At 40.8% G+C, this 13,318-nt stretch overlaps 1 protein-coding gene across 3 annotated transcripts; it reads left to right on the plus strand.

The window, feature by feature from the left end:
* Positions 1 to 403: 403 nt before the first annotated feature.
* On the plus strand, positions 404 to 13,312 carry LOC130242420 (transmembrane protein 25). 3 transcript variants are annotated; one of them, XM_056474537.1, is made up of 10 exons: positions 404 to 623; positions 947 to 1,007; positions 1,077 to 1,409; positions 1,808 to 2,098; positions 2,463 to 2,594; positions 3,251 to 3,287; positions 3,393 to 3,496; positions 3,596 to 3,670; positions 13,001 to 13,038; positions 13,162 to 13,312. In XM_056474537.1, exons 2-10 carry the CDS (start codon positions 959 to 961, stop codon positions 13,183 to 13,185), a joined length of 1,083 nt encoding a protein of 360 aa, XP_056330512.1. In that variant the 5' UTR covers positions 404 to 623; positions 947 to 958; the 3' UTR covers positions 13,186 to 13,312. The 3 variants fall into 3 exon arrangements, with proteins under 3 accessions (XP_056330512.1, XP_056330511.1, XP_056330510.1); XM_056474536.1 differs by having other exon boundaries at positions 3,254 to 3,287; positions 13,001 to 13,312; XM_056474535.1 differs by having other exon boundaries at positions 405 to 623; positions 13,001 to 13,312.
* Positions 13,313 to 13,318: the final 6 nt, after the last annotated feature.

Genomic DNA, 13,318 nt, shown 5'->3' on the forward strand with positions numbered 1-13,318 from the left:
TTAATTTCATTTCATATGTTCTACGATATGTTCTTGTCTTGCCTGTTGATCTGTGTAAAGCGGCCTGTTTTTATTATTATTATTATTATTATTATTATTATTATTATTATTATTATTATTATTATCATCCTATATTTAAATTATTAATGAGTATAGAAATACAGCTGAAATTACGTCTCTCTCTCTCTCTCTCTCTCTCTCTCTCTCTCTATATATATATATATATATATATATGTTTACTGCTTGTTCATTCTCGATTAAAATGAGCTAAAACGACACAATTTCTGAGGTTTTTTGGGAGACAACCTAATTATTTTATGTTCAATCCATTTAAATACGTAGAAGAAGCTAACTTAATTCCTTCATGTTGACCCAACACAAATGGATTATGAGTAACCCAGCATGTTTACAGTGTGTGGTTCACTCAAAGGAATCGACATTCTGAACTGATTCGCTTCGTTCGGTTGAAGGAATCGACTCATTTAGCTGACTTCCATTGTTCACTCGAAGGAGTCGACTAAGAGCCGATTCTCATCCATCACCTAAAGCAGCTGACTCGATCTCCAGCGCGTCGGTGTGTGTTTAGTCTGAATGGATCCTCAAGCGGACATCAGCACCCAGAGGTAAACACTCACTGTTTATGTGTGTGTGTGTGTGTGTGTGTGTGTGTGAGAGAGAGAGATGCGGATGTCCATCATTTGTACAGTACAGTGTGTGTGCTGCAGCTGACAGATGCAGATTCTGCTTGTCAACATCGCGCTATATTGTTTACTGTGTGCGTGTGTGTGTGTGTGTGTGTGCGTGTGTGTTTACTGTTGTTGATCAGATCAATCACTCATTATTTCAGTCTCTCGCTCTGAATGACACACTTCAGATACATGCGTCAGTACTGCTGACTCTCTCTCTCTGTGTGTGTGTGTGTGTGTGTGTGTGTGTGTGCTTGCAGGTGACCATAAGGATGCATCTCTCTGCTTTACTCTTTCACATCATGACCTGGGCCTGCACAGGTAAGACCACACACACACACACACACACATTCATATTTTCTCTCTCACTCATTTTATATGCTCCTGCAGCGATTGACCCCTCCCCCAAGATTGACGGACAGCAGGCCTCCATGGTAACCGTACAGGAGAATGTCACTCACCGCTTCAGCTGCCAATCAGAAGGCTGGACCCGTGAAGCTCCGCCCCTTCTCACCTGGTACCTGAACGGGGAGCGTCAGAGTGAGGTGATGGGCAGCCGGGGGGCGGGGCGTGTGACATCACAGCGGGAGCTGCGGTTCGGTTCTGAGCGGAACAGTTCGTTCACACTGAGGCCACGGCGTGGGGACCGGGAGCTGGTGTGTGCGGCGCAAAACACTGCAGACGGAGAAACCTTCAACGCCACCGTCACACTCAACGTACAGTGTGAGCAGCGCTTATATATCCGCTAGCACTAGCATTCTGTATAGTGTAGATCATATGGAACATTAATAATAAATCATTCAGCGGAGTGATATGGAGCTGTTCTAAACCTGCCGGAACTACTTTAGCCGTACCTTTATCTGAGAATAACACCTGCGAGTGCCCATCAGCCAATCAGAATCCAGCGTTCAATAGATATAGTAATTGATGTGACATATTTATTGATATGATGGTTTGTCAGGCCGGTTATCTAAATGAGTGACTCTGCTAGTTTTTTCTTTGACCACAGATGGCGCTAGTGTGCTCACAGTGGAGTAGTGCAGCTGTAAACGTGTGCTGTAACAGCAGTGTGTGTGTGGTTAACGTGTGTGTGTGTTAAATGTTTAATGTGTGTGTGTCAGTCCAGCCGGAGATCCTGCGAGTGGACGCTCATTACAGCGAGACCTCGGACCCTGGGCTCGCCCTCATCCTGTTCGCTTTGGTTCGCTCCAACCCCCCCGCCACCATCTCCTGGGTGGACCAGTCCGGTCAGCTGGTGGCCAACAGCTCTGACTTCCTGATCCTGGACTCGCGGAGCTTCCCCTGGCTGGCCAATCACAGCCTGCAGGTCACGCTCAGCAGCCTATCAGGAAACCTCTCGCTCAACGCCAGCAACAGCCTCGGCTCCGCCCACTCCAACCTCACGCTCACAGGTTGGTCTTGTTTTAAAGTCGACAGATGCCGGATTGTAGCTGAAGTGAAAATAAAGTGTACGTGTCTTTATGCCTATGAAAATAATCAATAATATTAATATCTGTCATACAATATGTGTTTTCCTAAACCAGTTTAGGCTAAAATCCGACAGAAAATCAAAGCTAAATATCTGAACTAATTATAATCCGAATTTGAAGTTGGTATCTCAAAAAGTGTCTGGGTGCAGTACATGATATGACCACCAGAGGCATTCAGTTTACACTGATGACCATTAAACTGATCAAGCTCAACTGTGTGTGTGTGCTTGTGGGCGTGTGCGTGTGTGCGTGTGTGCGTGTGCATGCATGCTCCTGCATTACCCAGAGTTCCTGCAGTCACGGGTGGAGGTGCCAGTGTTCGGGATCGTGACGGGTGGAGTCGCCGGCTTCATCACACTCCTCATCTTCACCCTGATGGTGTTCTTCCTCATACAGAAGGACAAAACCAAAGCCGTCGGTACACACACACACACACACAGATTCATACACATTAACAGATATATATGTACATACACGCACACACACACACACACACATATATATACATGCACATACACACATACATACACAGGCGCACACACACACAAACAGATAGATATGTACACACACATATGTACATACACACACACATACAGATATATATGTACATACATGCGCACACACACACACACATATATACATACACAAGCACACACACATATAAGTACATACACATGCATATAAACACACACAGATATATATCTACACATATACACACACAAGCACACATATATATATATATATATACATACACAAACACACATACAAACACACACACACACACAAATACACACACACTGTATGCTTTCACCACATGTGCATTCAAATAAATGTGTGTGTGTGTGTGTGTGTGTACAAATATATATGTTTGTGTGTGTGATTTTATATATGTGTTTGGTGTGTGTGTGTGTGTGTGTGTGTGTGTATGTATGTATGTATGTATGTATGTATGTATGTATGTATGTATGTATGTATGTGTGGGTATATATGTATGTGTTTGTGCTTGCATGCATGTATGTGTGTATATGTGTGTGCTTGTATATATGTATACATAAGTGTGTGTGTGTTTTCCAGAAGAGCCGGCTGCAGTGCATCTGTCCTCCTCTAGACGGTGCGCTCTTCTTCTTCTTCTTCTTCTTTTTTTCCTGCAGCAGTGTTGTGTTGTTGTTGTTGTTGTTGTTGTTGTTGATCAGGTGTGTGTGTGTGTGTGTTACAGTGGTGAGCTGGTGAAGGTGCAGGTGAACGGTGTGTATCTGCCTCGAGAGAACATGTCTCTGCCATCACACGTGCAGCTCAATGATGATCGAGCACTGTGTAAGGGTAAGTGTTTGTGTGTGTGTGTGTGTGTGTGTGTGTGTGTGTGTGTGTGTGTGTGTGTGGGGTGGGGGCTCTGTCTCTAACGTGCGCTGGTGTGTTCAGGACAGCAGAACACACTGGAGAGGAGACGAGGAGATGAGGATGAGGAGGATCTGTCTGCAGCGTACGCCGCTCGAGGTCAGAGATCAGCTGAACAGTCAGATTCATACACAACTTACACTTTAACATACACACACACACACACACACAATACTGAGTGTCAGAAATGCACAGAACAAATAATTGTGTGCGTGTTGTTATGTCATATTGGTTGAGATGTGATCACAATGTGATTTTTGGTGTTTGCAATGTGATTGGTGATGATTGTGCACTGAATTAATGTGAGATTGTGATATATATATATATAGTGATATAATCAATATTAATATGATTGAGATTTGACATGATTGTGGTGATGATTGGGATGTGATTTTAATCAGATTAAGATGTGATTTGATTGTAGCAATTGCAATACTAATATTATACTAATGTGATGTTGTTGGCGATTATTGTGACGTGATATGATTGCGTTGTGATTGCTGATGATTGTAATGTACTTCCTGCTTCCTGCTTCGCTACTGTTCGGACGTCTTTGCCTACTGCTCCGCTCTCTGCTCACTTGCTTTTATATCTTAAACCCTAATTTTAACTTGAGCCTATCAGCACAGTGCTCAAACGACACAGCTTGAAGATCAGCATCGATTCTACAAACGTTCTGGAATATAGCTTTACTAACAAGAGGGGAATTATCGTCTAAACAATCCTCCCGCTACCAGCTATCAGCTGCTCACATTCCTGAGACGGGAAAACACGGCTGTGAAAATGCCTCTGGATCGGATTAATTCAGATTCTCACTGCTGTACAAACTGCCACAAACTTCTACAAAAGATTGCAGTTCTTGAAACAAAGTTACTTGCGATCCAACCAGAACTGCAGCGTCATTGTGGACGCTCACAGCGTATAGCCGGTGAGTCCCATAAATCTATTCCTACCACTATTTCGAGCACTGAAAAACAGATTAAAGCTGTTGAAAATGAGCATTGGCATAAACAAGGTGCGAGACCAAAGGGTACTCACGGGGTCAGATCATACGCTGCCGCATTAGCGTCCTCTACCCCAAATACAGCTCGGACTCAAATACAGCTTGAGAACAGATATGAAGTATTGAGTAATATGGGTGAAGAATCCCCAAATGCAGTCAGACAGAGATCGCATGACTCAGCAGCTAACTCTGCATGGAACAGAGACTCAAGGCCGACTAGACAGCGGCATTCTGCTCCGATCGCACCTGAGATAAGAACACTAGTTGTAGGAGATTCAATAATCAGGAATTTTAGGAGCAAATCTACAATGACATACTGCTTCCCTCATGCAACAGTTTCTGATGTAAACAAAGAACTTAAGGAAATTCTGAAGAAGCACAAGACTGCAAAACGGATTATCATCCATGTGGGGAAGAATGATATTTGGAAGGAACAGTCAGAACTGCTCAAGAGAGATTTCTGTGAGCTCTTGGAAACAGTTGAAAGAGTGAAAATTCAGCCGTTCATCAGTGGGCCACTCCCTGCAAGAGGGACAAACATGTTTTCACGGCTGCTTGGTCTAAATGTATGGCTGCAGAAAGCATGTAACAGGAAAGGACTGAATTTTATTGACAACTTCAAGCTCTTCTGGAACCAAAGACAACTGTTGACATCAGACGGCCTTCACCCAAACAAACTTGGTGCAAAGGTACTAAAGGACAATATCTTCTTCTCCCTCCATCATCCATCAGCTGTATGTGCCACTGACCTCAATCCAAATGGCACATACACACCTAGCAAATGTCCAGATGACCACAGGACCTCAAATCAGCTCCCGAGTGGACTTGGGGTTGACGCATCACCCAAGGACAGTGATAACGCCACGCAGCCAAAACACCCACTGTTGATAGAGACACTATCGCTGGCCCTCTGCTCAACACAGACAGACTGTGACGCATCAGAACAGCATCATGTCTCGTCACTAAAAAATGATCCTCAGGAAAACACCCAGGAAAACATATTTCAACACCCAGAATCTCCAGAGCCACAGCCTCTGTCACCAGACACGTTCTCATTATCATCTTGCTCGCCTCTCTTGGGTTTCTCAAAAAAGATGGAGGAACTGGTGCATGCTGGAACTAAACTTTCACACTCCATCGCCGCAAGCCCCCAGTTACCAACCAAAAAGCGGCCTGCTCCACAACCACCTCTGAGCCCACCTGGAAGAGCCCTCCGACATTTGCCCCACCGCCAGGGCCCAAACAACAACGCACCATCCTCAGCTGGTGAACAAAACTGCTCTCCATGATGTGTCTCGGGTGCCTGCTTAGATAACAGTGTCTTTATCAGATGTTTACAGAACAAGCAGGAACCCAGTGTGCCTGTAGCTTTCTCTACACATATATGTGTTGTATTACGTGACAGAAAACCAAAGACTTCTTCAGGCCGTATAGCAAATCACTCAAATCTTGTGTCTATTAAATATGAATCTGAGACTACTGTAGCAAAAACAGCTAAAACTGTTAAGTTAGCACTTTTAAACATCCGATCACTCAACAATAAGTCACTTTTAGTCAATGATTTTATCAACTCAAATTGCCTTGATTTTATGCTTTTAAATGAAACTTGGCTAGATGACAGCTGTAGTGCAGCAGTTCTGAATGAAACAGCTCCTTTAAACTTTGACTTTTTGAGTGTTTGCAGAGCCAATAGGAGAGGTGGAGGCATTGCTGCCCTGTTTAAAGATGTCTATGAGTGTAAACAAGTGTCATTTGGTGACTTTTTGTCTTTTGAATATCTGAGTATAGCACTAAAAGGTGCTCCACGTATCTTACTGATCATTATCTATCATTATCTACAGAAAATATTCTCCAGCTTTTATTGATGATTTTACAGAGCTGTTATCAATAGTAACCTCTGAATTTGACTATTTTACCATTGCTGGGGATTTTAATATTCACATTGATAATCCAGAAATCAATGCTGTAAAAGAACTGATGACTGTTTTGAACACTTTTGATCTGACTCAGCATGTTCGAGGACCCACACACAATCGTGGACACACTCTTGATCTACTTATAACTAAGGGTTTACACATTTCATCAACTGTTGTTAAGGATGTTGCACTATCTGATCATTTCTGTATTTTCTTTGATATATTGATCACTCCAGCTATTAAAGACAGATCTGTCTCTGTCAGAAAGAGATGCATAAATGAGAACACTGAGCAGTTTATGAAGGCCATATCGCTAGCACCAAGTATATCTGCAGACTCTGTTGATTCTCTCCTTGATTTGTTTAACTCTAAAGTTAAGAATGTCATAGATGACATTGCTCCTGTTAAAGCCAAGAAGATAACTAGCAGCCAAAGGGGATCTTGGACTAGGTCCCCAAGAATACAAATGACGAAAAGACAGTGCAGAAAAGCTGAGCGTATGTGGAGAAAGACGAAACTAGAGTCCATTATAATATCTATAAAGACAGTCTTCGTGCTTTTAATATGGAACTAAGCACTGCTAGGCAGACTTTCTTTTCAAGCCTTATAAACAGCAACGTAAACAATGCTCGTAAACTCTTTGCAACGATAGAGAAACTCACAACCCCCCCCAGTCGGATTCCCAGTGAGCTACTCTCTGAAAGCAAATGTAATGAGTTTGCTCATTTCTTTACTGACAAGATCAATAATATCAGAAAGGCAATCAGCTCATCCAATCAGCCAAATTGTGTCGACGTCAGACTAGCTCAACCACAACTTAAGAAATCAGACATTATGTCCGATTTCATGGCAATTAATGGCAAAATCTTAGAAGAGATCGTGCAAGTTATGAAAACATCAACCTGCAGTCTCGACACGCTCCCCACATCATTCTTTAAAACGGTGTTGACCTGTTTAGAAATGGATCTTCTAAAAGTGGTAAATGCTTCACTTCTCTCTGGGATTTTTCCTAACTCACTTAAAACTGCAGTTGTTAAACCCCTCTTGAAGAAGAGCAACCTGGATAACACCATATTGAGCAATTACAGGCCCATCTCAAATCTCCCTTTCATTGGCAAAATCATTGAAAAAGTTGTTTTTAACCAGGTTAACAAGTTCTTAAAACTACAAGGGGTGTTTGGACAATTTTCAATCTGGTTTCAGACCACATCACAGTACAGAGAGTGCCCTTATAAAGATAATCAATGATATCCGCCTAAATACAGATTCAGGCAAACTAACAGTGCTGGTACTGCTCGATCTCAGTGCTGCATTTGACACTGTCGATCACAGCATACTTCTGGATAGGCTGGAAAACTGGGTTGGGCTGTCTGGGACGGTCCTCAAATGGTTCAGATCTTACCTTGAAGGAAGAGGTTACTATGTCAGTATAGGTGACCATAGGTCAGGGTGGACACCCATGACATGTGGAGTCCCACAAGGCTCGATTCTGGCACCACTCCTGTTCAACCTTTATATGCTCCCTCTGAGCCAAATAATGAGAAAGAACCAAATCTCCTACCACAGCTATGCTGATGACACTCAAATCTACCTAGCCTTACTGCCTAATGACTACAGCCTCATTGACACCCTCTGCCAATGCATTGATGAAATTAACAATTGGATGTGCCAAAACTTTCTTCAGTTAAACAAAGAGAAAACTGAAGTCATTGCATTTGGGAACAGAGATGAGGTTCTCAAGGTGAATGCGTACCTTGGCTCTAAGGGTCAAACAACAAAAAATAAGGTCAAGAATCTTGGTGTGACTCTGGAGTCAGATCTGAGTTTCAATAGTCATATCAAAGCAGTTAGTAAATCAGCATACTATCATCTCAAAAACATTGCAAGAATTAGATGCTTTGTTTCCAGTGAAGACTTAGAGAAACTTGTTCATGCTTTTATCAGCAGCAGGGTGGATTACTGTAATGGCCTCCTCACTGGCCTTCCCAAAAAGACAGTCAGACAGTTGCAGCTCATCCAGAACGCTGCGGCCAGAATTCTGACCAGAACCATGAAATCAGAGCACATCACACCTGTCCTCAGGTCTTTACACTGGCTCCCAGTCACATTTAGAATAGATTTTAAAGTATTATTACTGCTCTATAAATCACTAAATGGCCTAGGACCTCAATACATTATAGATATGCTCACTGAATACAAACCTAACAGATCACTCAGATCTTTAGGATCAAATAGATTAGAAATCCCAAGAGTTCAGTCAAAGCAGGGTGAATCGGCTTTCAGCTACTACGCCCCTCGCTGCTGGAATCAGCTTCCAGAAATGATCAGATGTGCTCCAACATTAGGCACATTCAAATCAAGACTGAAAACACATCTGTTTAGCTGTGCCTTTACTGAATGAGCACTGTGCTACGTCCGACAGATCGAACTACTATGTTTTTCTCTTCTTTTTAATTCTTTTATAACACATTTTATCAGCTTTTATTTTATTTTATTTTTATTCTTACCATTTTTATGTTTGTTTTTATTTCTCTTATAATTGTTTCTTTTATTCCTGTTTATGTAAAGCACTTTGAATTGCCACTGTGTATGAAATGTGCTATATAAATAAACTTGCCTTGCCTAATGTGATATTGATACGATTGTGGTGAAGATTGACGTGATTGTGATATGCTTGTGATTGTCATATGATATAATTCTGGTGTTATTTGGATGTGAAATCATTGTGATTGAGATGTTGTGATGGATTGTAGTGAGGATTATGATGTGATAGTGAAATTGTGATATGATTTGTTTTTGTGGTGATGTGATTTTGATTCAGTTGTGGTGTGATTGTGGTGATGTTTGTGATTGTGACTGTGCTGCGATTGTGGTTATTGTGATTTGATTTTAGTGCAGATTGTGATCTGATATTGATGATTGTGATTGTAGTTATGAGTGTGATGTGATATGATTGTGATTGTAGTGATGAGTGATTGTAGTGATGAGTGATTGTAGTGATAAGTGTGATGTGATATGATTGTGATTGTAGTGATGAGTGATTGTAGTGATAAGTGTGATGTGATTATGTTTGTAATGTGATTGTGAGTGTAGTGATGAGTGTGATGTGATATGATTGTGATTGTAGTGATGAGTGTGATGTGATTGTAGTGATGAGTGATTGTAGTGATAAGTGTGATGTGATTATGTTTGTAATGTGATTGTGAGTGTAGTGATGAGTGTGGTGTGATATGATTGTAGTGAAGAGTGATTGTAGTGATGAGTGTGATGTAATATGATTGTGATTGTCATATGATGAAATTGTGGTGTTATTTAGATGTGAAATCATTGTGATTGAGATGTTGTGATGGATTGTAGTGATGAAAATTGTGAGGTGATTTGTTTTTGTGGTGATGTGATTTTGATTCAGTTGTGGTGTGATTGTGGTGATGTTTGTGATTGTGGCTGTGCTACGATTGTGGTTATTGTGATTTGATTTTAGTGCAGATTGTGATCTGATATTGATGATTGTGATTGTAGTGATGAGTGATTGTAGTGATGAGTGTGATGTGATATGATTGTGATTGTAGTGATAAGTGTGATGTGATATGTTTGTAATGTGATTGTGAGTGTAGTGATGAGTGTGATGTGATTGTAGTGATGAGTGTGATGTGATATGATTGTGATTGTAGTGATAAGTGTGATGTGATTATGTTTGTAATGTGATTGTGAGTGTAGTGATGAGTGTGATGTGATATGATTGTGATTGTAGTGATGAGTGTGATGTGATATGATTGTGATTGTAGTGATAAGTGTGATGTGATTATGTTTGTAATGTGATTGTGAGTGTAGTGATGAGTGTGATGTGATATGATTGTGATTGTTGTGATAAGTGTGATGTGATTATGTTTGTAATGTGATTGTGAGTGTAGTGATGAATGTGATGTGATATGATTGAGAGTGTAGTGATGAGTGTCATGTGACATGATTGTGATTGTAGTGATGAGTGATTGGAGTGATAAGTGTGGTGTGATATGATTGTGATTGTAGTGATGAGTGATTGTAGTGATAAGTGTGATGTGATTATGTTTGTAATGTGATTGTGAGTGTAGTGATGAGTGTGGTGTGATATGATTGTAGTGATGAGTGATTGTAGTGATGATTGTGATTGTAGTGATGAGTGTGATGTGATATGATTATGATTGTAGTGATGAGTGATTGTAGTGATGAGTGATTGTAGTGATGAGTGTGATGTGATATGATTGTGATTGTAGTGATGAGTGTGATGTGATATGATTGTGATTGTATTCAATTCAATTCAATTCACCTTTATTTGTATAGCGCTTATACAATGTAGATTGTGTCAAAGCAGCTTCACATAAAGGTCACAGTAAATAGGAACAGTGTAGTTCAGTTTGTAGTGTTCAAGTTCAGTTCAGTTTAGCTCAGTTCAGTGTGGTTTAATAATCACTACTGAGAGTCCAAACACTGAAGAGCAAATCCATCGATGCGCAGCTCTACAGATCCTGAACCATGCAAGCCAGTGGCGACAGCGGAGAGGGAAAAAAAACTTCACTAAAGGCGGAAGTGAAGAAAAAAAAACCTTGAGAGAAACCAGACTCAGTTGGGCATGACCATTTTAATTTCTCCGCTGGCCAAACGTCTTGTGCAGAGCTGCAGTCTCAGTGGCGGAGGCTGGAAGCTGGCCTCAGCGAAGACTCGTCTGTCTCTGGAGCGTCACAGGAATCAGTCTCATGTTCTCCACTCTTCCATGATCACCACAGTAGCTGCTCAGGATACGGCCTGGTCCAGGATATGGAAACCTTGGGATCATCTCGTCGTTGGTCTTGGATCGAATCAGTGGCTCTGCATTGTCTGGGGGCCTCGGGAAGAGTATCCCCAGGTGGAAATGGAGAATAAAGAAAATCGTAGTGTAATTGTGATTGTAGTGATAAGTGTGATGTGATTATGTTTGTAATGTGATTGTGAGTGTAGTGATGAGTGTGATGTGATTGTAGTGATGAGTGTGATGTGATATGATTGTGATTGTAGTGATAAGTGTGATGTGATTATGTTTGTAATGTGATTGTGAGTGTAGTGATGAGTGTGATGTGATATGATTGTGATTGTAGTGATGAGTGTGATGTGATATGATTGTGATTGTAGTGATAAGTGTGATGTGATTATGTTTGTAATGTGATTGTGAGTGTAGTGATGAGTGTGATGTGATATGATTGTGATTGTAGTGATGAGTGTGATGTGATATGATTGTGATTGTTGTGATAAGTGTGATGTGATTATGTTTGTAATGTGATTGTGAGTGTAGTGATGAATGTGATGTGATATGATTGAGAGTGTAGTGATGAGTGTCATGTGACATGATTGTGATTGTAGTGATGAGTGATTGGAGTGATAAGTGTGATGTGATTATGTTTGTAATGTGATTGTGAGTGTAGTGATGAATGTGATGTGATATGATTGAGAGTGTAGTGATGAGTGTCATGTGACATGATTGTGATTGTAGTGATGAGTGATTGGAGTGATAAGTGTGATGTGATTATGTTTGTAATGTGATTGTGAGTGTAGTGATGAGTGTGGTGTGATATGATTGTAGTGATGAGTGATTGTAGTGATGATTGTGATTGTAGTGATGAGTGTGATGTGATATGATTATGATTGTAGTGATGAGTGATTGTAGTGATGATTGTGATTGTAGTGATGAGTGATTGTTGTGATAAGTGTGATCTGATTATGTTTGTAATGTGATTGTGAGTGTAGTGATGAGTGTGGTGTGATATGATTGTAGTGATGAGTGATTGTAGTGATGATTGTGATTGTAGTGATGAGTGTGATGTGATATGATTATGATTGTAGTGATGAGTGATTGTAGTGATGAGTGTGATGTGATTATGTTTGTAATGTGATTGTGAGTGTAGTGATGAGTGTGGTGTGATATGATTGTAGTGATGAGTGATTGTAGTGATGATTGTGATTGTAGTGATGAGTGTGATGTGATATGATTATGATTGTAGTGATGAGTGATTGTAGTGATGATTGTGATTGTAGTGATGAGTGATTGGAGTGATAAGTGTGATCTGATTATGTTTGTAATGTGATTGTGAGTGTAATGATGAGTGTGGTGTGATATGATTGTAGTGATGAGTGATTGTAGTGATGATTGTGATTGTAGTGATGAGTGTGATGTGATATGATTATGATTGTAGTAATGAGTGATTGTAGTGATGATTGTGATTGTAGTGATGAGTGATTGTTGTGATAAGTGTGATCTGATTATGTTTGTAATGTGATTGTGAGTGTAATGATGAGTGTGATGTGATTGTTTGTAATGTGATTGTGAGTGTAGTGATGAGTGTGATGTGATATGATTGTGATTGTAGTGATGAGTGTGATGTGATATGATTGTGATTGTTGTGATGAGTGTGATCTGATTATGTTTGTAATGTGATTGTGAGTGTAGTGATGAGTGTGATGTGATATGATTGTGATATGTTTGTGATTGTGTCTCTGCAGGTTTTGCTCGCTATCCGATGGTTGGCTACATCTACAAAGTGAGCAGCACCAGCAGTGATGAGATCTGGCTCTGAATATCTCACACAGACACACACTCATGTGTCACACAAACACATCTACACACCACCAAACCCTCTGACCTCTGACCTTTGACCTCACAGGGGTCAGTCGGGATTGACCTGTAAGCTGTAAGGTGATCATGACAGCGGACACTATGTGATCAGCCCAGAAATATTCCCCATGCTGTTACGGACCGAGCTGAAGCTCCACGATTTAGAAGATGATAGATCTGCATGATAATCACCAGTAATCTTCATC

The sequence above is a fragment of the Danio aesculapii genome, chromosome 15 (genome assembly GCF_903798145.1).
Source record: "Danio aesculapii chromosome 15, fDanAes4.1, whole genome shotgun sequence".
Taxonomy (NCBI): Eukaryota; Metazoa; Chordata; class Actinopteri; order Cypriniformes; family Danionidae; genus Danio; species Danio aesculapii.

Bases quoted from the DNA above. Each gene is read 5' to 3' on its own strand.
- LOC130242420 (XM_056474535.1), top strand. From the start codon at position 959: ATGCATCTCTCTGCTTTACTCTTTCACATCATGACCTGGGCCTGCACA. The intron at 1,410-1,807 runs GTGAGCAGCGCT...TGTGTGTGTCAG, and splicing joins CGTCACACTCAACGTACAGT to TCCAGCCGGAGATCCTGCGA. The intron at 3,288-3,392 runs GTGCGCTCTTCT...TGTGTGTTACAG, and splicing joins CATCTGTCCTCCTCTAGACG to TGGTGAGCTGGTGAAGGTGC.